The sequence below is a fragment of the Nycticebus coucang genome, chromosome 2 (genome assembly GCF_027406575.1).
Source record: "Nycticebus coucang isolate mNycCou1 chromosome 2, mNycCou1.pri, whole genome shotgun sequence".
In the NCBI taxonomy this organism is placed as follows: Eukaryota; Metazoa; Chordata; class Mammalia; order Primates; family Lorisidae; genus Nycticebus; species Nycticebus coucang.
This window is the reverse complement of record NC_069781.1, coordinates 165,802,079-165,829,088: the sequence shown is the minus strand read 5'-3', so window position 1 is coordinate 165,829,088 and position 27,010 is coordinate 165,802,079. Positions and strand designations below refer to the sequence as shown.

At 48.7% G+C, this 27,010-nt stretch overlaps 2 protein-coding genes across 2 annotated transcripts in view; both read left to right on the top strand.

Moving 5' to 3' along the window:
- The first annotated feature begins 2,003 nt into the window (after positions 1-2,003).
- Positions 2,004-3,016, top strand: AGRP (agouti related neuropeptide). Its single transcript, XM_053604204.1, has 4 exons — positions 2,004-2,051; positions 2,170-2,302; positions 2,477-2,562; positions 2,781-3,016. The coding sequence occupies exons 2-4, from the start codon at positions 2,173-2,175 to the stop codon at positions 2,961-2,963; spliced, it is 399 nt and encodes a 132-aa protein (XP_053460179.1). The 5' UTR covers positions 2,004-2,051; positions 2,170-2,172; the 3' UTR covers positions 2,964-3,016.
- Positions 3,017-3,677: 661 nt separating this feature from the next.
- Positions 3,678-27,010, top strand: part of ATP6V0D1 (ATPase H+ transporting V0 subunit d1) — a 46,636-nt gene continuing 23,303 nt past the window's right edge. Inside the window, exon 1 of the mRNA XM_053604087.1 lies at positions 3,678-3,939. Coding sequence (XP_053460062.1) covers positions 3,810-3,939 — 130 coding nt within the window. The 5' untranslated portion in view covers positions 3,678-3,809. The remainder of the gene's footprint in view (positions 3,940-27,010) is intronic.

Sequence of the window (27,010 nt, the reverse complement as noted above, 5' to 3'; positions counted from 1 at the left end):
TATTTTTGTTGTTGCAGTTGACATTGTTGTTGTTAGCTGGCCCAGCCAGATTCTAACCCGCCAGCTTAGGTGTATGTGGCCTGTGCCCTACCCACAGAGCTATGGGCGCCCCCCCTTTCTATTTTTTTTTTTTGTAGAGACAGAGTCTCACTGTACCACCATTGGTAGAGTGCCATGACGTCACACAGCTCACAGCAACCTCCAGCTCTTGGGCTTACGCGATTCTCTTGCCTCAGCCTCCCGAGCAGCTGGGACTACAGGCGCCCGCCACAACGCCCGGCTATTTTTTTTGTTGCAGTTTGGCCGGGGCTGGGCTTGAACCCACCACCCTCGGTATATGGGGCCGGCGCCCTACTCACTGAGCCACAGGCGCCGCCCTTTTTAATTTTTTTTTATTGTTGGGGATTCATTGAGGGTACAAGAAATCAGGTTACACTGATTGCATTTGTTAGGTAAAGTCCCTCTTATACTTGTGTCTTGCCCCCCAAAGGTGTGTCACATACGGAGACACTGCCCCTTCCTTCTCCCACCCCCTCCCACCTTACCTTTCTCTGCTGTTCCTTTCCCCCACCCCCTCCCTCCTTCTCTGTCTCTCTGCTCTCTCCTTCCCCCAACCCCCCACCGTGTACTAGGTCATTAATTGTCCTCATATCAAAATTGAGTACATAGGATTCATGCTTTATTTATTTATTTATTTATTTTGGTTTTTGGCCGGGGCTAGGTTTAGAACCTGCCACCTCTGGCATATGGGACCGGAGCCCTACTCCTTGAGCCACAGGCGCCACCCAGGATTCATGCTTTATTAAGCACTTCCATCCAGGTTAATACAAAGGATGTAAAGTCTCCATCTTTTTTAATGGTTGAATAGTATTCCAAGTCTGGGCTATGACAAAGATACCAAAACAGCCAACACCACTCTCAGGAAAGGGGGCTGGTCCTTTGCTGGTTGACCTAAGGGTCCAGTTCAGGGACTACCTCTTCAGAGAGGCTCTCCTGATTCCCCTGCTCCCTCCTCCCTGGGCAGTAGGAAATGGCCCTCTTACCTTCCAGGACTGTAACCCTTAGCCAACTACTCGAAGTCTGAGGCTCACTTGAACTCGGGAGTTTGAAATCAGCTTGGGCAACATTGAAAGACCAGGTCTCTTTTATAAAAAGCCTCCCAGAGGGGTGAGGGAAGGAAAGGCAGGTGGGGTCTTGTGTGTCCTGCCATCTCCTCAAAAGGGCAGTTCTCACTCTAGTCATGTGCTGTTGAGACCAGGCAGGCACAGAGGCCTGACAACGCAGGGCGGAAGGGAGCAGATATTAGCATTAATGAGGCAGGCAGCCTGAAAGCTTTTTACTCTGAAGCCGCTTGCCCGCCCACCTAGGGAACAGTCCGTTCTGCTTCCTTGGCTTCCAGGAACCCTAGGTGGAAAATGGTCTGGGGACAAGAGCAGGGGTGGGGAGTCTTGGAGAAGACTGAAGGGAGAAGGGGAGGGGAGGCAGGACCAGAAATGCAGTCTGGAGGGATTGCTATTGCTTAGGTGGGCTTCTCCCTCTCTTTTTTCCCCACAAAGAAACGAAGGGTCTGCTTCTGTATCTCCACCCCTGCCCCACAATGGCCCATCACCTTCTTTAATACCCTTGATCCTAGTTCCTGGAAGCAAAGGAAACAACAAGCCACAGAGGGGCTGAGTAAGCATCTCCTGGGCCACAAATTAGATTAAGCTTCCAGGGCCGCCTGTGTTATTACTAATGGCTCTACCCTGGCATACCCCCTAGGTCTGTGTCCTGTGGAAATTTGGGGGCCCTGTGCACCTTATCTTGTTCCCAAACTTTAATTGGCTCCTGGAGTCCTCACTTCAAATTGGAGATGGGCATACCTCTTACAGAGCAACAAAAGCTCAGGTTCCAGGGAGTGAGGCCTAAACTGAGTCCCCACCCTCCAGGGAGGGCCCCTCTTGCCCTGGCTGCAGGGAACAGTCACGTGTGGGCCCTTCATTAGACTCTTCCATATAAGCTGAGAGCACAGGTGGTCAGGAATGTTCTAGCCAAGGATTCAGCAAGCAGAGGTAAGTCCTCAGGTTAGAGAGGGAATCCTACTCCCTGTGGGGGACTCTCTAGCTGGGCACCTAGAGGATACTCCAAGGATGAAGAGGGACTAAGTGATGGGTCTTCCTGCTGAGCCAGGCCATGCTGAATGCAGTGCTGCTAAGCTGTGCCCTGCTGCTGACATTGCCCACCATACAGGGGGCCCAAATGGCCTTGGCCCCCCTGGAGGGCATCAGAAGGACTGAGCCGGTCCTGTTTCCAGAGCTCCCAGGTCAGTGTGGACAGGGGTAGGGCTGGATGGGGCCTAGATACTCTCTTGCTGGAAACTTGTTCCACCTGGTATAAGCCTTCCTTCTCCCTTCCCAATCCCAGACCTGTGAGGTAGGTGCTTTGTGCATGGGTGGGATGGGGAGGGGGAGTCCTGCCCTGACACCCTTTGCTCCAGGCCTGGGCCTGCGGTCCCAGCTGAAGAAGACAACTGCAGAACAAGCAGAAGAGGCTCTGCTGCAGGAGGCCGAGGCCCTGGCAGAGGTAACTGCCTAGGGAAAGGGATAGAGTGGCAGGGCTTGGGAAGGGACTTCAAGTACTATCCCCTCTCCTTAGCTCCAGAGCCCCTCACCATGCACCAGTGACACTGCAGACCACCCCTCCTAAGCTCCATTGCCATTCTGCACAGATTGGTGTAGCTGAGGTCCCTGGACCTGTCTCTAGAGGCCAGTGTCCACATTCCTGCTTCCCCATTCCTACAGGTGCTAGACCCACAGGACCGCGAGCCCCGCTCCCCACGTCGTTGCGTAAGGCTGAACGAGTCCTGCCTGGGACAGCAGGTACCCTGCTGTGACCCGTGCGCCACGTGCTACTGCCGCTTCTTCAACGCCTTCTGCTACTGCCGCAAGCTGGGTACAGCTATGAACCCCTGCAGCCGCACCTAGTTGGCCGACGTCAGGGTCGGGGTTAGGGAGATGTGAATAAAGGATGAGACCAATCCCAATGCTGTGGTTATTTCCAATGTTGCCGTCAAAGTGGGGGAGGGCTCAGGGCAGGATAGGAGTGTCACCAAGCCGAGAAACCATAAACACCCTTACTCCAAAGCCTGGGTTACTCCACATCTCCACCATCAGAGGCACATGTGCTTTCAGAGCGCCAGGCTGAGAGCCGCACTCAGCCCTTTAGAATTCGGTATAAAGGCGGGGAAGAAAGGGGTGAGGGTCGCATAGCACGGCAGGAGGGTGCTGTAACTCTGAGCTAGCGAATAAACATTAGGCTTCAGGGCCTGCTTGCGGCTAGGCTATTTCTACGCGTGACCTTCAGCAAAGTCCGCCTCTCGCCGCACCTCAGTTCTGCTCCGGGGCAAGGGGCTGATTCAGCAGTCTGGAATCGCTCCACGTAAGAGAAGCAAAGCCCACTCCCATCTTTATCTCACCAGCCCCTGCAGCGCCAGGTGCTTTAAACTCGGGAAATGTAGAAAAAGGACCCAAAAGAATTCCTGCGGCTACGGGCGCCACCAGCACCCGAGCCAGAGCTCAGGAGGCGCTCCTCCCTTCAGTGCGCAGGCGCGAGAGGGCCAGTTGCAGCCCACAGCTGCGCAACGCTTTCACGCGAAACCACCCGGAAGTGGGGCGCCTCTCAGGGTTCCGCCCTGTTGAGGTCACGTGAGGCGCTGGCGCATCACCTGACGCACTTGACAGTCCGCTGCGGGCGCGGCGTCAGCTGATCGCGGAGTCGCTTTGCGTGCGGGCCGGTGGGGGTTCCACTGTCCCGCAGTCTCCGCCGCAGCCATGTCGTTCTTCCCGGAGCTTTACTTCAACGTGGACAATGGCTACTTGGAGGGACTGGTGCGCGGTCTGAAGGCTGGGGTGCTCAGCCAGGCAGACTACCTCAACCTGGTGCAGTGCGAGACGCTCGAGGGTGAGCCGCGGGCCAGACTGAAGGGCCTTGGAAGGCCGGGTTGGAGGCCGGCCTCAGCCTGAGGGTTCTGAAGTCTGGGCCCGGAAGCTGGAAGCTGGAAGCCGGGGTCTTGAAGGGCCTGAGAGGCCTGTTTGGGAACCCAGGGGCCAATGGCGGGCGCACCAGGAGGTGATCTAGTTCTATTTGCGGCTCAGCGCGGGCTGTTAGGGTTGCCTCTTCCCCAGTTGTGCTCGCCATGTAGTTTGGAAGGGAGAGGTCTCTCCGGGGTGCTTGGCGGGTGCTAGGTGTTCCCGTACTAGCCTCTTTATCCTGATGCAGTCAGAGACTGTCCTGTGGCAACGATTACGGAAGCTAAGAAGAAAAGCTCCCCCTCCCCTCCCTACATAGACAGCAGGGCCTTTGCGATCATTGTGTCTTCGCGTTGGGCTGCGGGCTGAGCGTTCCTGGGGAATTGCCGAGCCAGCTGAGCAAGGATTGCCTCCTAACTCTGAATCACTGGCTGAGTAGTGTCTCCTGAAGGCAGTGTTTGGGAGAGCAAGGGTAGCCCTGCAAGTGTAAGAGTTCATACACCAGTATTTAGCCGATAAATCCTACCCCCTCAGCAAGGGGGGTGGGGAGGAATGCCTATTGGGATAGGAATTCTTAGCAGAAGAGTGGTGAAAATCTGAGTTCCCCTTTTCTCTAAACACACAGCTCCAAAGTGGGTTGACTTCCTGAGGCACAGCTGCAACAAATGTACTGAGTTAGAGATGTCCTTAATTCCAGTCTTTGCCTACCCCTACACTGGGTGATAGTGAAAGGCAGAGTGACTAGGATGTCAGTTCCCATTCCTGATGCCCAAATAATACCCTTGAGCAGAGGAACCCATAGCCTTATGGTTGGTAGGTAAGGGGGAAGATGGCCAGATGATTCACCCACTGGAGAAAATTTTCTCATCAAAAACTTCTTGAGATTAAAAATGAACTCAGAGGAAAAAAATAGTTATTATTTACCTTGCAAACTAGACCAGTAAGATGAAAATAAATACCTTTAAAATATAAAACTCATTGAAGTTGATATGCAGTAATTGTAGATTTTATGATTTTTTTAAACATAAATCTGCAAGAAAAGTTGTTTACCTCTCTTACAGAAGTGGAGGTGGGGAAGGACAAAACACTTTAGGTGCTGGGTTGTTGGAGTCTGCCAGCAACCTGACCACATGGTGGGAAAAGGGAACAGAGAGGGAAGCTGCCAGGGATGGGGCCTGGGCCTAACACACAGTTTGGCACTTAATGTAAGTTTTTGTTGATGATCTTTATTTACTTAAATGTAATATGGATACCAATGATAATAAGTTGGCCTTCTGTTGGCTTGTTTCTCTTCTTGACTTTCCTCCTGCTGCTGCCTAACCCCCTGTAGAACTTTTGAAGGGCACAAGGTTCCTGTTTTCCCAGAGGACCCTCCATCATCCTCCATAAACATGCTAGGCTATTCTTCCTGCGATGCTCCTCAGCAAATGGGCCCCCTGTGGAATACCATCCAGACATTTGGTGTGTCATTCAAGGGATCCCTTGGTCTTTCATACGTATTTCTGTCCATCATGCAAGTCATCCCTCCAGCACTGGGTGCGAATAATGTAGTGGACTTTGGAGTTAGTCAAACTTGAATTCAAATCCCACCCTTGCCTTACTGGGTTACCTTAGACAAGTTATTTAACACCTCTGGGTCTTGGTTTTTCATCTTGTATGTTAACATTACCAACCCTGGAAGAGTGTGAGACATCAACAAGCTAGTATATAAAGTACTCACCCAGAGGACAGAGTAAGCACAAGGTACATGTTAGCTCTTGTTTTCAGTGTTACTTGCCTACCCTCTTTTTCTTTCTTGTCCCCATGAAGTACTGTGATTTCTGCCCTTCAAGACCCAGCCCTCGTACCACCTATTCTTAGAAACTCTGTGGCCATGGTCAGCTAGAATGTTGTCCCCTCCACTTATTCACAACTCCTGTGTCATTTGTCTGTGCTGCATTCTTGGAAGTTTCTTGACATAGAGTTTAGGATTCTTTTATTTTCTTTTTTCTTTGAGACAGGGTCTCCCTCTGTCACCCAGGCTAGACTGCAGTGGCATCATCATAGCTCACTGCAATCTCAAACTCCTGGGCTCAAACTATCCTCCTGCCTCAGCCACCCAAGTACCTGGGACTACAGATGCCTGCCACAATGCCTGGCTAGTTTTTCTATTTTTAGTAGAGACGGGGTCCCAGTTTGTTCAAGCTGGTCTCAAACTCCTGAGCTCAATCAGGCCTCCCACGTTGGCCTCTCAGAGTGCTGGGATTACAGGTATGAGCCCTTGTGCCTGACCAAGTTTAGGTTCTTGGAACTTAAACTCTAGAGATACTCAGAGGCCTGGGGATAATTAGAAGCAGGAAGGAGTGATAGGAAACCACAGTTGTACTCTACATTAAGGCCTTCTGTGCTTCCAAAGGTGACACAGAAGCCTAGTCTCCAAGATACTGCTGCTGGGCATTTTTGCCTCCCATCTCCAGGGGAAGGAGGAGGGAGATGGGAATGGGAGACCAAGGAAGCCTGTAGTCCCTAGTCACCTAGATCTGTAGGTATATCCTGAGGTGATGAGATTTCCAAGGAATATATTTCAAGTGTTGGACAGTTCCCAGAAAGCTCCAGGCATCTGGTAGAGGATGTTTATTTGTTTTGTAACATAGGACAAGTATAACCCCTCTCTTGTACCCTAGCCTTCCTCCTGGGTTCCACTCCAGTGGGGCATCCACTGCAGATCTCTCTCTTCTGCTATAACTCAGTCTCTTAGGACCTTTGAAGCCCATGCATCCTCCATTGTTCACCCTGCTCAATTGTCTCTTAGGAGTAGGAGAAAGAACCCTACTTTCAACAGAGGTTGTCTCCCTTTGGTCTATTGAGGGTATAGAGATGAGTGGTCACAAAAGCTCTTTCCAGCTTTTAAGTTTGTATGGATATATTGAGAACCTTCTGGGAGCTGGGTACTGTGCTAGGGGCTTGGGAGGAAGAGGAGGTGGGTCAAAGTTATATAAAGAGAAATCATATGGGCCGGGCATGGTGGATCATACCTGTAATCCTAGCATTCTGGGAGGCTGAGGTGGGTGGATTGCCTGAGCTCAGGAGTTTGAGACCAGCCTGAGCAAGAGCAAGACCTCATCTCTAAAAATAGCCAGGCATTGTGGTGGGCACCTGTAGTCCCTTGGGAGCCTGAGGTGGGAGGATCTCTTGAGGTTGCTATGAGCTATAATGTCATAGCACTCTATCCAGGGTGACAGAATGGGACTTTGTCCCCCCCCCCATTGAATGTTGAATTGTTTTAATATTCAAAATAATAACGGTGTGAAAAAAAATCACTGTATTATTTTGAATGTTTTCATTCATTCACCATCCATATGGGCACCATTTTATGCCAGGCATTGTGATAGGGGCTGAGATACTTTGACCCTCAAAGTATGGGGTGGAGGTCAGTGGGGCAGGGAAAAAGACTAAGAGAGCAGTGTAGAATAGTGATTACAAATGCAGGCTTGCTAGTTCATGGCTCTGTGGCCAAGAGCAAGGTATGTAACCTTTCTCTCCTGAGTTTCATCATCTGTATATGATATTAACAATAGGACCTACGTCATGGAGATGGTTATGACGGCTAAGCAAGGTAATTCACATAAAATGCTTAGATCTAATTTGGCACATGGCCAGTGCTCAGTAAATGTGTTAGCTATTTGTTAAGGTTAAGTAAATAAAATACATAGTAATCACATATTAAGGGTGATACCTGTGAAAGGGCAGAGGAAAAGTGATAAAAAAAAAAAATACCTTCTTTAGAGCATGACAAGTGAAGACATCACTAAGGAAGGGATATTTGAATGAGAAGGAGCCAGCCATGCAGAGAGCTAGGGTGAACACGCATTTCAGAAAGAGACCAACATGCAAAGGCAGAAATAGCTGGGCCAATTAGAGGGACCAAAAAGAGCTCCAAGTAGCAGGATCTGGGGGATAAGAATGCAAATTTTCTGTTAGACCGTTTATTTTTTTTGGTTTGAGACAGAGTTTCACTATGTCGCCCTTGGTAGAGTGCCATGGCGTCACAGCTCACAGCAACCTCTAACTTTTGGGCTTAAGCAATTCTCTTGCCTCAGCCTCCCAATTAGCTGGGACTATAGGTGCCTACTACAATGACCAGTTGTTGCAGTTGTCATTGTTGTTTAGCAGGCCCAGGCCGGGTTTGAACCTGCCACCCCAGGTGTATGTGGCTGGCCCTCTTAACCACTGAGCTGTGGGCGCTGAGCCAGACCTTTGTTTGTTTGTTTATTTGTTTTTAAGACAGAGTCTCACTTTGTTGCCCTTGGTAGAGTGCTGTAGCGTCACAGCTCACAGCAACCTCAAACTCTTGGGCTTAAGCAATTCTCTTGCCTTAGCCTCCCAAGTAGCTGGGACTACAGGCACCTGCCACAGGCCCAGCTATTTTTAGAGACTTAGAGATGGGATTTTGGTCTGGCTCAGGCAATCTCCCTGCCTCCGCCTCTCAGAGTGCTAGGATTGCAGGTGTGAGCCATCCCACCCTGCCTCAGACCTTTGTTTGTTTGTTTGTTTTTAAATCAGGCCAAACCCAGAGGGGGAAGCCCCTGGCTCTTCAGCACTGGAGGTAGGGGCAGAGATAGTTAAAGGTATGGAATACCACCTTCACAGAGGCTTGTTGGATCTGAGGTTGTTGGATGTGACTAGGTGAATGTATTTCAGACCATGAGGGTCACATATTATGCTGCTTCCCTATGAATGATATTCATTCAAGAAACCTCTCCTGAAGGCTTATGGGCATGGCCTCCTACAAGAGCCAGGCAAGTATTTCAGGCATTACTACAGTTCTGAGCCTGTACTCTCAACTCTTACCCTGAGATCAGTCCAAAAGCATTGCTAGTAATTTGCCTGACTGCATGCTGGGAATTCAGATATGAGTCAGGCTCTAGCTCCACCCTCCAGAATTTCCTCTTCCTCTTTTCTCTTTGAAACTATTTATTATGCATATTATCAAACATATACAAATTAGAAAGAATAGTATTATGTAATGAACCCATAAGTAATAATTATCTAATTACAACAGTTACAATTCTTGTTGATATAATAATTAATAATCTTATTTTAATAACAGCTCTACTGGCTCAGCGCCCATAGCACAGTGGTTATGGCACTGGCCACATGCACCGAGGCTGGAGGGTTCGAACCCAGCCTGGGCCAGCTAAACAACAATGACAACTGCAACAAGAAAGAATAGCCAAGTAGCCAGGTGTTGTGGCGGGTGCCTGTAGTCCCAGCTACTTGAGAGGCTGAGGCAAGAGAATTGCTTGAGCCCAAGAACTTGAGGTTGCTGTGAGCTGTGACTCCATGACACTCTACTGGGGCAATAAAGTGAGATTCCATCTCAAAAAAAAAAAAAAAAAGTAAAAAAAAAGCTCTACTTATCTCCCTATTTCCAAATTACTTAGAAGTAAATCCCAGTAATAGTACTGCACAGTTGTAAATATTTCAGCATGTCTGAAAAAGGTTATGATTATTTTGAAAAAAAAAAGTAATATTATTATTATTTAAAAAAACTGCAGTAATGGCCAGGCAAAGGGGCTCACACCTATAATCCTAGGACTCTTGAGAGGCCAAGGTGGGAGGATTGCTTGAGCTCAGGAGTTGGAGACCAGCTTGAGCAAGAGTGAGACACCATCTCTACTAAAAATAGAAAAACTAGCTAAGTGTTGTGGTGGTCACCTGTTGTTGCAGCAACCTGGGAGGCTGAGACAGGAGGATCGCTTGAACCCAGGAGTTGAAGTTTGCTGTGAGTTAGGCTGATGCCATGGCACCCTAGCCTGGGGCAACACAGTGAGGCTCTGTCTCAAAAAAAAAAAAAAAAACTGATTTAATTCAATCAAATACCATTTAGTATTCACATTTCTCTGTCTCAAATCTTTTTGAGACAGAGTCTCACTGTGTTGCCCCCAGTAGAGTGGTGTGGTGTCATAGTTCACAGCAACCTCAAGCTCTTGGGCTTAAGCAATTCTCTTGCCTCAGCCTCCCAAGTAGCTGAGACTACAGGTGCCCACCACAATGCTCAGCTATTTTTCTTTTTTTTAAAGAGATGAGTTCTAGCTCAAGCAGGTCTCAAACTTGTGGGTTCAGACAGTCCACCCGCCTCAGCCTCCCAGAGTGCTAGGATTTACAGGCGTGAGCCACCACGCTGGCCTTCAAATTTTTAAATTGATTTGTTTCAATTAGTATCCAGATTCATTTCATTTCAAATATGTATGCATGTAAACTGGTTGATACTCTCTCAAGTATGTTAATATATAGGTTCTCTGTGTCTATTTTCCTTTTAATTTAGTTATTGAAGAAATTCAATTTTATTGACTATATCCCTGCCATGTAGTTTAACATGTTCCTCTGTCCCCTGTTTTCCCTGTAAATTGGTAGTTAGATCTAGAGGCTTGATTAGATTCTGTTTCAGATTCTTTTTTTTAATTTTTAAAACTTAACAGGTGATGTTCATACTTAGATTGGGAGGCATATACGTGTAATACCTAGTTGTGGAGGTTGCAGTGAGCTGTGATGACACCACTGCACTCTACCTGAGGCAACAGAGCAAGACTCTTGTCTTCAAAAAGCAAAACGAAGAAAAGCCTCCCTAGTTGTTTTTCTTTTCTTTTTGCAATATAAGGAATCATTACATTGACTAGAACCACTATTTCGTTAGGGATTGCATAATGGTGTTATTTTAATTTTTTGTTTCCTTCTGTAGTTGCTAGCTTGAATACGTCCATACCTGGAAACTTTTAGAAATCAACTACTTGGTTACCCTGAGATGTAGTCTATATAGGATAGGTTAGGATAAATGCTCGATTCTTTCCAATATTTACCAGCTTTCAAAACAGTGAGTTTGTTCTCTAACATCCTCCAAAGATGACTAACTTTTGTTTGTTTAGTATCATAACACACTGTTGGAGCTTAATGTGTTTGTCATGTTCCAATTGATTAACCTCATTAATATTTAAATTGTCTCTTGGCTAATGGGAGCTTACTCAGTTGGCTGCCAAGTCTTTTGATGCAACCCTGTAGCCTTTCTTTTTGGAGATAGAGTCTCACTTGGTCGCCCTTGGTAGAGTGCTGTGGCATCTGAGCTCACAGCAACCTCAAACTCATGGGGTTCAAGTGATCCTCTTGCCTCAGCCTCCCAAGAGGGTGGGACACCCCTGAGCTCCCAGGCTCCTGCCACAACGCCTGGGTATTTTATAGAAATGGGGCCTTGCTCTGGCTCAGGCTGGTCTCAGACCAGGCAGTCTACTCACGTTGGCACCCTAAGTGCTGGACAACCCTGTACCCTTTGAGAGCTTCCTAATATTCTAGGATGCTCATGTGTCCTAATCTTATCTTGAACATTTCGTGACCCAGACCTAGAGTCATTACTTCTCTTAAGAGACCTGGGTGTTTTTTTTTTTTTTTTTAGACAAAGTCTCAAGCTGTCACCCTGAGTAGAGTGCTGTGGCGTCACAGCTCACAGCAACCTCAAACTCTTGGGCTTACATGATTCTCTTGCCTCAGCCTTTTGGTTGCAGTTGTCATTGTTGTTTGGCAGGCCCAGGCTGGATTCAAACCTGCCGGCTCCGGTGTATGTGGCTGGTGCCTTAGCCACTGAGCTATAGGCACGGAGCTGAGACCTGGTTTTTTTTTTTGGACAATGACATTTAGAGACCATAATCTGAGTCCTAGGGGTTCCCATTGCTACCAGATTGGTCATTGTTCTGAGTTTTTTCCATGGATACTTTAGCTCTTCTCTTATTGAGAAACTTGGAAAATACAAAAAAGCAAATGGCTTGCTGGATTATGCAGTACCACATCAGCTGATGAATACCAGAATGCTAGTTTTCTAATTTGAAATGGGGGCTTTACCTGACACTTGGGCCAGTCAGAACATCTCCCTCCCTTTGTTAAGAACATAATTAACACTCAGATCAAGAATCCTGTGATCGTGCGGCGCCTGTGGTTCAGTCGGTAGGGCGCCGGCCCCATATACCAAGGGTGGCGGGTTCAAGCCCAGCCCCGGCCAAACTGCAACCAAAAAATAGCCGGGCGTTGTGGCGGGCGCCTGTAGTCCCAGCTACTCGGGAGGCTGAGGCAAGAGAATCGCTTAAGGCCAGGAGTTGGAGGTTGCTGTGAGCTGTGTGAGGCCACGGCACTCTACCGAGGGCCATAAGGTAAGACTCTGTCTCTGCAAAAAAAAAAAAAAAAGAAATCCTGTTATCTTCTCAACTTCCATGTGAGCTAGATGGTCCTGAAGATAATGATCATTTTTCTCAGCCAGTGTGTTAGATACTTGGGGGCCATAGTTGAACAGTCATGTGTGATATGCTGGCTGTCTTCTAGAACAGTCTTACCCATCTCTGCCTTGATTCCTCTTTTGTTCATTATAACATTTCCTTGTACATTTCAATGTTATTTCACAAGAGATAGTCTCATATGGGAAGAAAAAAGATTCCAGGCTGGGCTTGGGCAATCATTAGTCAACATATCACATGAAATTGTAGGTGCAAATGTTGACGACGTCTTCCAAGAATGGCAAATCATCTAGTACAGACTTATTGGGGGATGGCTAAGAGTGTGTCTGGAAAATTAAGCAGAGATTAGCTCTTAAAGGATTGCCAAATCTATAGGAAGGTCTGAGTGCAAGGGATGGGAGAATAAAAATGTTGAACTTGGGCAGTGCCTGTGGCTCAAGGAGTAGGGCACCAACCCCATATACCAGAGGTGGCAGGTTCAAACACAGCCCTGGTCAAAAACTGAAAAAAAAACGTTGAACTTGTACTTTAGAAGATACATGCAGTTTGAAAGTGGGTTGGAGATAGGAGCCACCAGCAGAGGTGGGAAGGACAGTGTACAGGTTCTTACAGTAATCCAGGGCAGAAAGGATGGCAGTTTCTCCTCAGGCTTTGGCTAGGAATATTGTAGGGAGATTTAGGAAGAGGAATCGATAGCACTTGAAGGTTGGGTAAGAAGATTGAGGATGAATGAAGAGTCAAGGCTGATGTCCTCATCTCTGGCTTAGGCAACTGTGTAGGTGGCGAGTGAAATGATGGTGTCATGTAGGAAAAGGAAGAGATTGGAGCAGGAGTGAGAAGATGAGATTGAGGGATCTGTGAGCTATCTGAGTGGAGATATGGAGGCTATTTTTGGTACTCAGATGTAAAGTTCTAGCTTGGGAATTGAGGGAAAAGTGTGACCAAGGTCTCCAAGAGAGGGCATAGAATCAGAAGAGTAGGCAGGGGGTAGTGGCTCATGCCTGTAATCCCAGCACTGTGGGAGGCAGAGGTGGGAGGATCACTTGAGGTGAAAAGTTCAAGACCAGCTTGGACAACATAATGAGACCTCATCCCTACAAAAAAAAAAAATAATAAGAAAATTATCCAGGCATAATAGTGTGTGCCTATAGCCAATCCAGAGGCTGAGGCAGGAGGATTGCTTGAGCCTAGGAATTCACGGTTGCAGTGAGCTATAATTGCACAATTGCATACTCCAGCCACCCTCAAGAAGGGCTTCAGCTAAGTAAGGGACAGTGGGAGGCAAGAGACAGAGGGGAGAAGGTGGTCCTGCCCAAAAGGCCAAAAGCATCCCCTGAAAGGTGGGTAGCTCTAAAGGAGAGCCTGAAAAGTAAAGGAGTAGGGGTAGTGAATGCTAAATGTGACCATAAGATTGACATAAAGTCAGATAAGCTTCTGTGTGGTTTTACCATTTAGAATTCATGGGTGACCGTGAGAAGAAGGGAAGGTGGGGCTAGAAGCTGAGGGCAGTGGATGGGTAGAGACAATTTCTAGACTAAAGTTAAAGTAGACCTCATTCATGTACTAAGCTCAGCCACTTACTAGCTTTGTAACCTTGGGCAAGTCACAGTCATTTATCCTCAGCTATAAAATTGAATAATAACCAACACAATATCTCTGAGATGTTTGTGACGTGTAAGCACATGGCCTGGCACCAAGCGAAATCAGAGAAGCCATCTTTTCCACTGGAGTCATTCCCTCCTGTCACTCCAAGGAGACAGGCACCATACTGGGCCTCAAGTGAGTAGTGAAATATATCACACAGGCCTCACTTGGGGCAAGTGTGCCTGTCTGTCTAATGGGAAGACCAATGGATGTCACAGCAGCATTGAGTGCACAGCAGGCACAGGATACTCTGGGGATGGGATGGAGCATTTGGTGGGTGACAGTTAAAGGTACCATTTCCTTTTTCGGGTGATAAAAATTGATTGTGGTGGCTCGGTGCCTGTGGCTCAAGTGGTTAAGGCGCCAGCCACGTACACCTGAGCTGGTGGGTTCAAATCCAGCCCGGCTGCAACCAAAACATAGCCGGGTGTTGTGGTGGGTGCCCGTGGTCTCAGCTACTTGGGAGACGGAGGCAGGAGAATCGCTTGAGCCCAGGAGTTGGAGGTTGCTGTGAGCTGTGATGCCATGGCACTCTACCCAGGGTGACAGCTTGAGGCTCTGTTTTAAAAAAAAACAAAAAAAAAATTGATTGTGGTTAGATGACCACAACTTGAACAGCAAGATGGTTGCACAACTCTGTGAGTATACTAAAGACCATGAATTGTACACTTTAAATGGGCAACTTGTATGGCAAGTGAATCACATCTCAAAGATGTTACCAAAAAGAAAAATCAAGGGCTAGGTGTGGTGGCTCATGCCTGTGATCCTAGCACTTTGGGAGGCTAAGGGGGGGATAATCACTTGAGGCCAGGAGTTTGAGATTGCAATTAAGGGTGACCAAGCCACTGCATTCCAACCTGGACTATAGAGTGAGACTCTGTCTCTAAACAGAAAAAGAAAAAAACAATCAGCTAGACATAAGAGGTGGGAAGAGCATCACAGGGAGAAGGAATGACATTAGTAGTCTCAGAAACGTGAGACTGCATAGATTATCAGAGGAGCCTCAGGAACATGTAATGGAGTAAAGGAGTGCATGTGTCAAGGATGTTCAGGGTCTGAGTATGGACAGGTGCATTGGACTGGTGCATAGTAGGCCATGGGTGCCTTGGAAGGAAATGTGGCTCAGGAGGGATGAAGGTTATGGTAAAAAGTTTTTTTAAAAAGATTCTTTAGGGACGGTGCCTGTGGCTCAAAGGAGTAGGGCCCCGGCCCCATATGCCGGAGGTGGCGGGTTCAAACCCAGCCCTGCCCAAAAACTGCAAAAAAAAAGATTCTTTAATCAAGGTCAGTGTATGGGAAGTGTCTTAAGAGTTCCTATTGATGGTCTCACTTGGAAATATTTTGTGTGTTCCATTTTGTTTGTCAAAGGAACTATTTTGAATTGGTGAAATTAGATGACCACAGGTTAGACAGCAAGACAAGCTTAGCCCAATCTTAAATTTCTGAGTCAGATGTGATCCAAAGGGAGAGGTAATGTAGTCCTGACAATTTAGTGACCACTAGCAAGAGAGAGGAGCCCAGGGGACATTGGGAGAAGGGTGTGCAGAAGGCGATAACCCAAGGAGAATTTTCACTGTGGAAGGAAGACATTGAGTCTTTGAGTTATGCCAGGCAGGGCCCCATGTATGCCTGAAGTTTTTTCTGGGTGTTTGAGGATCCATGTCATCCTACCTGTCCTGGACAGTGATATCACCACATGAAGAAACCCCACTACTCCTTGATTGGTGAGTTGAGATGGATTATTGGTGTGGACTGTGACCACCTGCTGTCTTAATGCTTCCTTCCTGCATGCTATGCTCCCAGAGTGGGTGGGAATGGAGGCCAGGGATAGGCAGGAGTGGGGCTGGCACCTTGCTACCATGAGCCTGCTTGGATCTGATTTCTCACTGGATCGAAGGAGGAGGGCATTGTGGAGGGGTGGGGGTAGGTGGTGTGATACAATTAGAAACTGGCTCTGAGGGACAGGATGGTTAATGAATATAAAATTAGAGCTCCACACCTTCCGGGGGCAAGACATGATTGCAAGAAGGACTTTACCTAACAAATGCAATCAGTGTAACTTGGCTTATTGTACCCACAATGAATCCCCAACAATAAAAAAAAAAAAAAAAAAGAAAAAAAATTAGAGCTAATAAATCTTAAATTCAGCTGATTAAAACGGAAAAATAATTACAGCTAAGTGGGAGGAATAAGTTCTAGTGTTCTATATTGTAGCTTGACTGTAGTTAACAATAGTTTATTGTAAGGCTGGGCGAGGTGGCCACCCCTATAATTCTGGTACTCTGGGAGGCCAAGGTGGGAGGATCTCTTGAGCTCAGGAGTTCGAGGCCAGCTTAAGCAAGAGTGAAACCCCATCTCTACGAAAAATAGAAAAAAAATAAGCTGGGTGTTAGGGTGGGCACCTGTGTCCCAGCTACTTGGGAGGCTGAGGCAGAAGGATCATTTGAACCTAGGAATTGGAGGTTGCTGTGAGCTGGGCACTCTAGCTGACGCCAAGGCACTCTAGCCTATGGCAGCAGAGTAAGACTGTGTCTCAAAAACAAACACCCCCCCCCCAATAATTTATTGTATATTTTCTTTTGTTTTTTTTGGCGAGACAAAGTCTCACTTTGTCACCCTCGGTAGAGTGCTATGGCGTCACAGCTCACAGCAATCTCCAGCTCTTAGGCTTAGGCGATTCTCTTACCTCAGCCTCCCAAGTAGCTGGGACTACAGGCGCCCGCCACAACGCCCCACTATTTTTTTGTTGCAGTTTGGCTGGAGCCAGGTTTGAACCCACCACCCTCGGTATATGGGGCTGGCGCCCTACTCACTGAGCCACAGGTGCGGCCCTATCGTATATTTTCAAACAGAAGAGAGGATTTTCAGTGTTCCCAACATAAAGAAATGATAGGCTTGGCGCCTGTGGCTCAAGTGGCTAAGGTGCCAGTCACATACACCTGAGCTGGCGGGTTCAAATCCAGCCCGGGCCCTCCAAACAACGACAGCTGCAACCAAAAAATAGCCAGGGCGACAGCTTGAGGCTCTGTCTCAAAAAAAAAGAAATGATAAATGTTTGTGGTGATGAACATGCTAATTATTGATCATTATACATTATATACAAGTATCTAAATATCACTCTGTACCCCATAAATATGTACAATTATTACGTGTCAGTGATGTAAAAAAAAAAAAAACAGCTTGCTCTGAGGCTGTGGAGGATGGATTCAGGAGGAGCCAGGTGAGTGAGTGTGGGCTCACCCAGGGGAGTAATGGAATGAGTGGGGATGAGGGACTAGGTCAGAGATAACTTAGAGGATGAAAGCCACAAAATTGGCCAGTTTTTATTAGATATGGAATGAGAGGCAGTGGAAGTCAGGCTGTTGGCTTTGTAGAAGTGACCAAATGGTTGCTGGAGCTGTTTCCGAGATGGGGGTTGCCAGAGAAGAAGTTTTGAGGCATGGATGGGGTGGTGGGCAAGGAGGTGTTCTGTCTCGGATGTTTGCAGGAGGGGTCCAGTAGGCAGGTGGCTGTGTGAGGAAGTAGCACTAAAGATACCAATCTGGAAATCATTAGCACACTGGCTGGCAGCAGTTAGGCCCATGCCAGGCCATCTGTTGGCTTTCTGCCAGGGCAAGCCTGCCTTAGAAGCATAGCCCTCCCCACGGGTCCTGCCAGGAGTCTAGAGAGCAGCCTTAACTGCAGGCCAAATGGATACAAGTGAGGCCTAATGAGGACACCTGGCAGGGAGCCTAATTTGGCAAGTGGAGCAGGGATTTCCCTCCAGATCTCTGCCGTGTCTCTTCCTGTATGACTGTGGGGCCTGGAGGTTTTTTAATTCCAAAAATAAAGTTGGTAGAAGGATGACTTAGTGTAGACTCTTTGGGGGACAAGTTTTCACTCCTTTGTCAAAACATTGCATGTGCATGTACTGTGTGACCCTGTACCCCACTTGCAGGATTATATCTCATAGATTAGTATGGGGTAGCATTTACAGAGGTGTTTGTGCCGGCATTGTTGGTAACAGCAAATCAGAACTAATGCAGTATCTACTATTTGGTTTGGTTAAATAAACCATGGTATGTTCTTTTTTTTTTTTTAAACTATGGTATATTCTCGCCGTGGAAGACTACTTACTAGAAAGTGTTCAAAAGCATGAAGTTCTATAAAGGCTGATTTAGAAATGTATTATTAGGTGGGCGGCACCTGTGGCTCAGTGGGTAGGGTGCCTGCCCCATGTACTGAGGGTGGCAGGTTCAAACCCAGCCCTGGCCAAACTGCAACAACAACAAAAAAAATAGCCGGGCATTGTGGCGGGCACAGCTACTCAGGAGGCTGAGGCAAGAGAATCGCCTAAGCCTAGGAGTGGGAGGTTGCTGTGAGCTGTTTGATGCCACAGCACTCTACCGAAGGCAAAAGAGTGAGACTTTGTCTCTACAAAAAAAAAATAAATGTATTGTTAGGTGAAAAGTCACAAAGCATTGCCAATAATATAATCCCATTTTAGTAGAATACCAGATGACATGCACACAGACAAGTTTAGGGAAGCATAGTGACAACTTCTGGGAAGAGGAATTGGAGGTGCTAGGAGGAGGGAGCATCTCAATGTTTATTAAAATTATACACTCTTTCATTGTTTGACTGTATTGCAGTGAACAAATACAGTAGAACATAGTTGACCACTTCCTTAATTTGACCTAATTTTCATTCTTTCTTTTTTTTGGGGGGGTGGGGACAGAGCCTCAAGCTGTTGCCCTGGGTAGAGTGCCATGGTGTCACAGCTCACAGCAACCTCAAACTCCTGGGCTTAAGTGATTCTCTTGTCTCAGTCTCCCAAGTTGCAGGGACTACAGGCGCCCGCCACAATGCCCGGCTATTTTTTGGTTGCAGCCATCATTGTTGTTTGGTCGGCCCAGGCTGGATTTGAACCTGCCAGCTCTGGTGTATGTGGCTGGCGCCTTAGCTGCTTGAGCTACAGGCACCCAGCCAAGTTGACCTAATTTTCACAGCCTGGGCATGCCCCACATGTATGTGTCAGCACAGTAGGCCTAGTTCCTTATATTGACCACCTTCGTATGTTGACAAGTTTGTTATAGTCCTTTGGGTGGTCAACTTGCAGAGGTTCTACTGTATTTTATAATTTAAAACATTGAATAAAGCTATTTAAAATAAGGAAAATAAGCCTTGGTACCCATAGCTTAGTGGTTAGAGTGTCAGCCACATACAGCAGGGCTAGTGGGTTCGAACCTGGCTGGGGCCTGCTAAAAAACAATGACAACTACAACAAAAAAATAGCCAGGCATTGTGGCAGGCACTTGTAGTCCCAGCTACTTGGGAGGCTGAGGCAAGAGAATCGCTTGAACCCAAGAGTTTGAGGTTGCTGTGAGCTGTGATGTCATGGCACTCTACCGAGGGTGACAATGATACTCTGTCTCAAAAAAATAAAAATAAATAAACAATAAAGTAAAATAAGGAAAATTAGAATATATACGCTCGGTGCCTGTGGCTCAAGCAGCTAAGGCGCCAGCCACATACACCTGAGCTGGTGGGTTTGAATCCATCCCAGGGCCTACCATACAACAATGACAGCTGCAACCAAAAAATAGCCAGGCGTTGTTGCGGGTGCCTGCTGTCCCAGCTACTTGGGAGGCTGAGGCAAGAGAATCGCTTAAGCCCAGGAGTTGGAGGTTGCTGTGAGCTATGAAGCCATGGCACTCTACCCAGGGTGACAGCTTGAGGCTCTGTCTCAAAAAAAAAAAAAAGAAAGAAAGAAAGAAAGAAAATTAGAATATATAGGTAAAAAAGGAGAAGATACCCACACCCAGTAGCCATCTAAGTCAAGACCTATGCTGGTGAGTCTGAGGCATTTATTTGTGGGCCAAATTTTGGTTCACAGCATTGTAGCGCTGGTCTGAGTCTTAGGGAACCCCCATCATACCCCTTCTCTCTATACCTGAAGACTCTGAGTCTGGGGGTACTTGGGGGTCCAGGCCAGAGCCAAGGGCTCCTGTTAGGGTATGCCTGCCCTCCTCTCCACCCCCCTGGGCAGGTCACCTTCCACCTGGCTATTTTTCTCTTTGCCTCTTTCTCCTCACCCCCACTCCTGCTTTTCTTTTGCTGATTACATCTTGCACTGTATATACTTTAGCTTGATTTTATCTGGGGAGCTGTTTATGGTCAAGTCAATAACAGTCCAAAAAGGAACAAATAATCCCTGTTTCACAAGCCCTACCCTGGGAGGTCATGTCAGAACTTGCTCTGGTGGGTGATAACATATGCTTTTTCTTGGATTTACTCAGTAATTTCTTGGGTCTAGTTTCTGAGGTGGAGCCAGTGCCTGAATGCGTTCCTGAGGCCATTTGAGGGGGCTTCAGCATAGGCAATTGCTGGTCATTCAGGACCCCTGAAGGATAAGGCTTTCTGGATGACCAGGGTTCCTGGATGGCAGAGAGAGAAACATCTCAACACATTATTTTAAAAATTTTGCTTCAAATCCTTCTGGAATATATTAGTCTGCTTTCTTAAGTGGCACATACTGAACATAGGGTCTTTCCTGAATTAGAGCTGTTAGACTTGAAATGAGGTGGAACAGAACCATTGTCCCTGAGGGCCCAGGTCTGCCTCCAGTAGTTTTGCTTCTGGTGTCCTGTCAAGCTAGCCATTCATCCCCCCTTCCTGCTGTGATCAGGGTCCCTGCTACAGCACCTCAGGCCTGCGTTCTAACCTTTAGTTGCTCTTATGCCTTGGGTTCAGCAGACACAATCCAGCTTGTTCAGACGGTCTGCATTGAGAATGAACAGGTGCAAGGACATAATATGATTGTCCCTCTTGTAAGTCATCTGCACCTGCTCAAGTTCAGTATCACAGAGCCTGTCTGGGTTGCCAGGAGCTTTCTTGAGTTCTTCATGAGGTCAGGCATTAGGCAGACCATAGTTCCCTTTCTGGCCAGCTGCATGAGTCAAGCTGCATGATGTCAAGCATGAGTTTGTTCACCTGTATAATGAAGTAGAAATCACTGACTGGCACATTGCTAGGGTTCAAAAGCATGGTCCAAGCTTGGATGCTCAATAGATACTTGCATGATCAGATGAATAACAACTTGTAGGGGTACTAGCCTCTGTGTTATTAGGGAGGAAGCTGAAGGCCCTGGCCTTAGGGGGCACATCCATGTCACAGGTTGTCCTGTTTCTGAGTTATTAAGCACCTGCTTTTATTTGGTATGCACTAGGCAGTTGAGAGGGAAGTTCTGGCTGAGCTGGAGAAAAAGATTGTAGAGGGCTAAGGATGCCCAAGCTTCTTTCACATCCTCTTCAACCTTGCCCTGAAGAAGGCTCTTCACTGGTGCAAGTCAGGCCAGCTCTTTGTGACCAGGGGCACAAGACCAGGCTCGTATGCATGGTCAGGCCTACTCCTTTTTTTATGACACATTCCTGCATGGCTTTGTGGGTACCTGAAGTCCCACTCCCTCAGGGATCAGTAGCTGGGGGAGATCTAGACTAGGAATCTGAGGCACAGGTTAAGATGGGGGGACACTGACAGGGAACTGGAGCCCTCACTGTTGGCAATGCCATCCTCCTTTCAGCCACAAGGGGGTGCACCAGGATCACTTGGCTGCCAGGGAGCCTGGGCAAGGTGGTGTGGCTGGAGCAGTGAGTACCCACAGCCGCCTTTCTGCTCCTCCATGGGGCACCTGCCCAGAGCCACTGTCCCTTAGGACTCTGCCCAGAGTCCTACTTCCCTTACTCAAGTTCCAGTTGGCCTTCTAAGATTAGATAGGGCTGTGGCTCAGTGTCTCCTGTTTGTCCATCTCTTTTGGCCCCCAGCTTCCTTAGTTGGTCAGGGGAAGTCCAGGGGATATTCCCTGATGCTCTCTGCTCTGATACACGCTGCTTCAGCATTGGCCACCAAGGTGTCCTCGTTTACCCCTGCCCGGGTCATGCCGACAGCTCTCAAGAGTTGAGCTACAGCTACAGACAGCACAGTGTCTATAGCTTTGAACCTCAGGGTCTTGAGGCCTCTATGTAGGAGCTTGTGGCTGGCTGCCCAGGGGTCAGGGCCATGCTTCTCAGGCTCCCAGAACCGTACCCTTCTACAGGTGGTCACCACTCTTGGCCTGATACCCTGGTCCTGCTCCTGAGGACAGAGGATGAATTTTCCTCTCTTCTCAGCCTCTTTTGGCACGCTGAGGGACATAAAGGAGTGTGTGGCATTCACGTACATGTGTGCAGGGTGACCGTAGGAGAGGCCCAAACCAGGTACCCAAACTCCATATAACCACTATAGGTCCACACAGTCATACTGGGTGAGGGGTTGTTATCATGTGATCAACAGCTCTTCTCCTCCACTCTACACCCTAACTTGGGGACCTTTCCATTGGCCTCACTGGCTTCTGCCTCATCTAACATCTATTCCTTGGGCTGATTTTTTTTTTTTTTTAATCTATTTTGCACTGGGATGTTGGCTTTCCTCCTCTTTCAGAGGCAGGAAGATGAAGGCCCTGAAGAACCACACAGTAGGCTAGGTTGCTTTTGCATAGCCTGGATGCCTTCTCTGCTTGTCCACACCCAGCGCTCTGCGGTTCCTCAGAAGGGCCCTGGAGTAGCGCTCTAGGGGCAGGGATGGGACTGGCTGTGTTAGTGTGGCTACTCCTGAGGCCACCAGGCAGGTATATGGCAGGGAAAGGGGTATGTGAGGAAACAGCTCTGAGTTGGACACTGCTTTCCTGGCCAGCTCTGGCGGGGCCCTGGGCACTTGCCCTGGCTTTGTCCACCCTTGGATATTCAGGCAATGGTTTTCAGGCCTTGACCTCAGCAGAGGCTTCATAGTAGCTGGGGCTTTCCCCTCTGAGGAGTCATCTGTGGTGTCTTTGCCACTGCAACTCAGCCTTTACCACCTACCCCTATTTCTGCTCTGATGGCTACTCATAGGCGCCAGAGCCGCAGGGCCTTCCCAGACCTGCCACCAGTTCTGCCAGTACTGCTCCTTGGAAGACCACTGGTTTCATCCTGAGCTCCTGAGTGGCTCTCAGAGCTGGGTTGCAGAGTGAGTCAATGCGATCTGGGCCTGACTGGTCTAGAACAGTGTCAGAGCTAGACAGGCCCCTGAAGGTAACCTTACTCAGCCTTATTATTTTATCTGGGAAATTGGGTCCCAGGTGAGGCCTAAGGGCTTACTTACGGTCTCCTACCACATGTCTTAGTTTTTCTTGTCTAATCACTCTGCATTCTTTGATTTTTTTTTTCCCCCTTCATTCTTTTGTTTTTTTCATGCCTGGACTAAGCCCATATACTGGCTTCCAACTCAGGGAGGAGTGGTCTGGGAAATGAGGCTCTGTTTCTACGGACCTTGCCATGCTTCGGACCTTGCCATTGCTTCTGGCCTTGCCACATGGGATCTAGCTTGAAGCCTAAAAGGTTGGGAGTTGAGGGATACAAGTGAGCTGCAACTCATGACTGGGCACACAGGGCCCTGAGGCTGCCCGGTCATGGATGGCATCTCGCCTATTTACCCCCACCCCTTAAAGCTTCAAACTAGATGCCATATTGCAAAGCCTGGGGTTTTATTCTTCAGGCCAGGCTCTATTCCCCCCTTTCCCCCTTCCATTTGGACCTAGCTTCTGCTGTGAGACTCGCCACACATGTGACCACCTCCCTCCCAGGGGTCAGCCCAGGTCCACAGCTCTGGTCATGCTAACTCTAGCACATTACTGCTATCCCTGTACATGTCCTGATGTCCTCTCAAGCCCTTGAGCAGGGCAGCTGGAGGAGGGCTGAAAGGCAGGGTGGGTTGGGGACTGAGTGTGCCATACACAACCAGCCCGGATGGTTACTGCTCCTGCCACCTTCTTTCTTGGCCCAAGCCTCTTGACTCTGCCAGGCAAGAGTGTAAATCAACTCAACTGCTGGGCTGCTATGTTTAATTTCCATGAGCATAGGGAATGGGACATCATGTTGAGAATAGCATGACCTCACAGCCCCAAATAAGGCTTGATCTGTGAGCCCAATTTCAGCCCCTAGGTCAAAGCAAAATGAGTATTTCCTACTTCTCTTCTTTGGGCTGGCTCTAGGCACTGTGGAACTGGCAGAATGCTCAGCCAGGATCTAGCCTGGCTTGCTTGTACTTCCTGAGAACAGCCAACTCTATAGAGCCCTAGAAATCCCCTCCACCCCCATGTGAGTGAGCCCAGCTTTCCTTCATGTCCTTTCTCCAGAGGCCTATGCACACACAGCAGGAGTCCAGTATCAAGGACTGGAAGGATTGCTGGCTGCAGACCCAGTCGCAAGACAGGACATGGGCCACTTTTTAAGCATAGCTCAGTGCCACCACAGCTCACCTTCCCTGGGCTGCCTGGCACCTGGCCATGCCAAATCACTTTACCTCTCTTACACCCCGGCAAACTTACATCTTTGGGAAAATGAAAAGAAGCTCTTCCTCACAGCCCTGATCCATTCCAACCTGCAGGTTCTCTAACTGTGGTGGCCAGCCTGGAGAGGAAAGAGCTTGCTTAGGTCAAAGTGCAGGGTAGTAGCAGAGAAGGGTGCGGCCCCTACCTCCCAGGGTGAGGCTGGGTTGTCTGATTTTCAGGCTGGGCTGTGGCCAGGGAACATAGGGAGGCTGCCCTGCAAACCCTGTGTCTCCTGGGACATGCCAGTCCCGTGGAGCCTTAGGGTGGGGATGGCCTGGTGAGAGGCTGTCCAGGTGGATCTCTGCTCAGTCAGAGAAGAGCTTCTTGGAACTTGCCCTGGGTGCAGCAGTAACCAGTTCTGCTCTTCCCTTTGGCAAATGGGACTGTCGCCTGCCTGGCACCCTCCTCACTGTCAAACAAGTTGACTTCCTCCTAGGATATGAGAGATGCTTTCATTCTCCCAGCTGGAGGGACAAGGTGTTCCTGAGAACATGAGAGTAATTAAATGTGTCTCCACTGCCACCTGCCACCTGTCCTGGAGCAGGGAGTGGGGAGGTGAACCCAGAGCAGACATCCTGTTGCTTCCTAGGTGACCCTTCCATTTGATCCCTGTGTCTGACTTTATTGGTGGGCAGTGCCAGTGGCTCTTACCATTTGATCCCTGTGTCTGACTTTATTGGTGGGCAGTGCCAGTGGCTCTTAAGGGCAGCTGGGCCACCTCTGTGGATCAGCCCCTTACCCTGCTGTGAGTGCCTCACCTCATTCAAAGGCCTCTAACATGAAATAAAATGCAGATCTAAGGATAGCGGAAGAACTTACTGTCCTTTCTCCACAGGAGTTCTGCCTATGCCTGTGCCAGCTGAAACCCAGTAATTTGCATGTGGCTGTGCCAACAGTAGACTCCAGGTTCTTCCCAAGATTGCTCGCCTGCTGGCTGACCAGCCCAGGGGCTTCCCATGTAGCAAGAGCTTCCCTTGGCCACACCACCTCCTGCCTGCTCCCGAGACCTTAGGGCTGCAGCTCAGGGCAGCTTAGTGTATGGTGGGTGGTACAAAGTTGGGTCTTAACTTCTGTCTGTCCACCTTGCAAGATCTGTATGATCTTGCTAGTAGTTAAGGTGAGATGTGGGTTTGAGATCCAGGAGTCTAGATCTTGAGCCAGCTCTATTCTTCTTTCTCTAGGAGATAGCAGAGTGGGACCTGGGTTTGTGTGCTCATGCTGCACAAGGGCCCCTAAAGGCTTTATAACAAGGGAAAGGTATACTAGAGCCCTGGGGGTGGGGGGGAGACAGACCCTGGAGAGAAGGTTCAGGGGCATTCTGTGCAAGACTGAGTAGGACAGCCTAAGCAACAGCCTGGAGCTGAGGACACAGAGCACTGAGCTGTGTTGTTTGGTGAGCTTTCGTCTGCCAAAAGCGATGGGCTGTGGGGTGCTGTGTCCAGCTCTCTCTATACACACCATCTCTGCTCAGTGTTTGTGTGGGTGCCCTGGGAGTCTGGAAGTGCAGAGTCTTTCACCAGGCAACTGGCCAGGATCCTGGGTCCAGAGAGATTTTGCTTAGGGGCAAGCTGTGGACAGGATTCAAACCCGGGTCCTTGTGGCTCCAAAGTCCAATTTTTCTTTTTCCTTCTCCACTCAGCTGCCTAAGGATGTCTTAAAACCAGTGAGCTAGCAAAATGGGTCTGCAGAGGGGGCCAGGGCTATGGCATGGACCTGCTGATGGATGGTGGGTGGGCCTGCACTGGCCAGGGAAAGATGCCATGGACAGCACCAGTTGGGGGTGGGAGCTGCCAAGCCTCCAGTGGCATGTAGGGGAAGGCAGAAATATCTGGCGTTTGATAGGAAGAGTTGAAAGTCAGGTTGTTAGATGAGGTTTGCAGGGAACCAGTGATGGGCCCTGGCAGAGATCCAAGGACTGAAGAGGTCACTTTAGTCTGTGCCACAGGCTCCAGGTAAACCCAGGGTTAATGGTTTCTATGTTGTGGCTCCTGCACTGAGTTCCTGATCTAGCACTCTGATCCTGCAGATCTAGCCATCTAGTGCACACATCTGCTTTGGAGCTGATGTGAAAAAGAGACGATCTCCTGCTCCCCCAGCCTAGCAAGGAGGATTAGGCACAGCACATTTACTGAGGAGAGGCTGAGTGGTTCTGGCTCTTTTGGGCCGCTGGCCTGGTCATCTGTCCACATTTCTCTGCCTAGGTTTTCTTGCTTTGACCTGCTAGAAGTCATAGCATGGAGGTCAAGCCCAGGTCTAGTCCCTGCAAAGCAGACTTCTCATCTGAGCCCAGGGAAGAGGTAGAAAAGCCTCTAAGGACATGGCTCACTTTTAGGGAATGGCAAGGTGGGCACACGGGGCTCCGGGAAGCATGTTCTCACATCTGATTTCATTCAACGGGCTCCAATTCCTGAAAACCCCGGAGCTCCCCAGGAGAGTGTTGTTGAGTGACCTCTGGAAAAGCAGAAGTGAAATCTGGGAACACACTGTCCTCTGACACTCTATGGTGGCCAGCTGGCCAGCAGGACCCCTCTGTGGGCCATGAGGCCATGGGTGAGTTGAGAGCAGGGGCTGCCCCACCTACTGTGCTGGACGAGGGGCTACTCTGTGCCTGCTTGGCCCTGGGGCATGTGGGACCACTCCACTAGCATGGGCTAGGACCTTCCCTTCCTGCCTCCCTAGGGATCTTGGGGAGGAGCTGCAGAGGCCTGGGAGATAGAAAG

Coding starts and splice junctions, on each gene's coding strand:
- AGRP (XM_053604204.1), top strand. CDS start 2,173: ATGCTGAATGCAGTGCTGCTAAGCTGTGCCCTGCTGCTGACATTGCCC. Junction 2,303..2,476: donor CCTGTTTCCAGAGCTCCCAG/GTCAGTGTGGAC, acceptor CCTTTGCTCCAG/GCCTGGGCCTGCGGTCCCAG. Junction 2,563..2,780: donor AGGCCGAGGCCCTGGCAGAG/GTAACTGCCTAG, acceptor CCATTCCTACAG/GTGCTAGACCCACAGGACCG.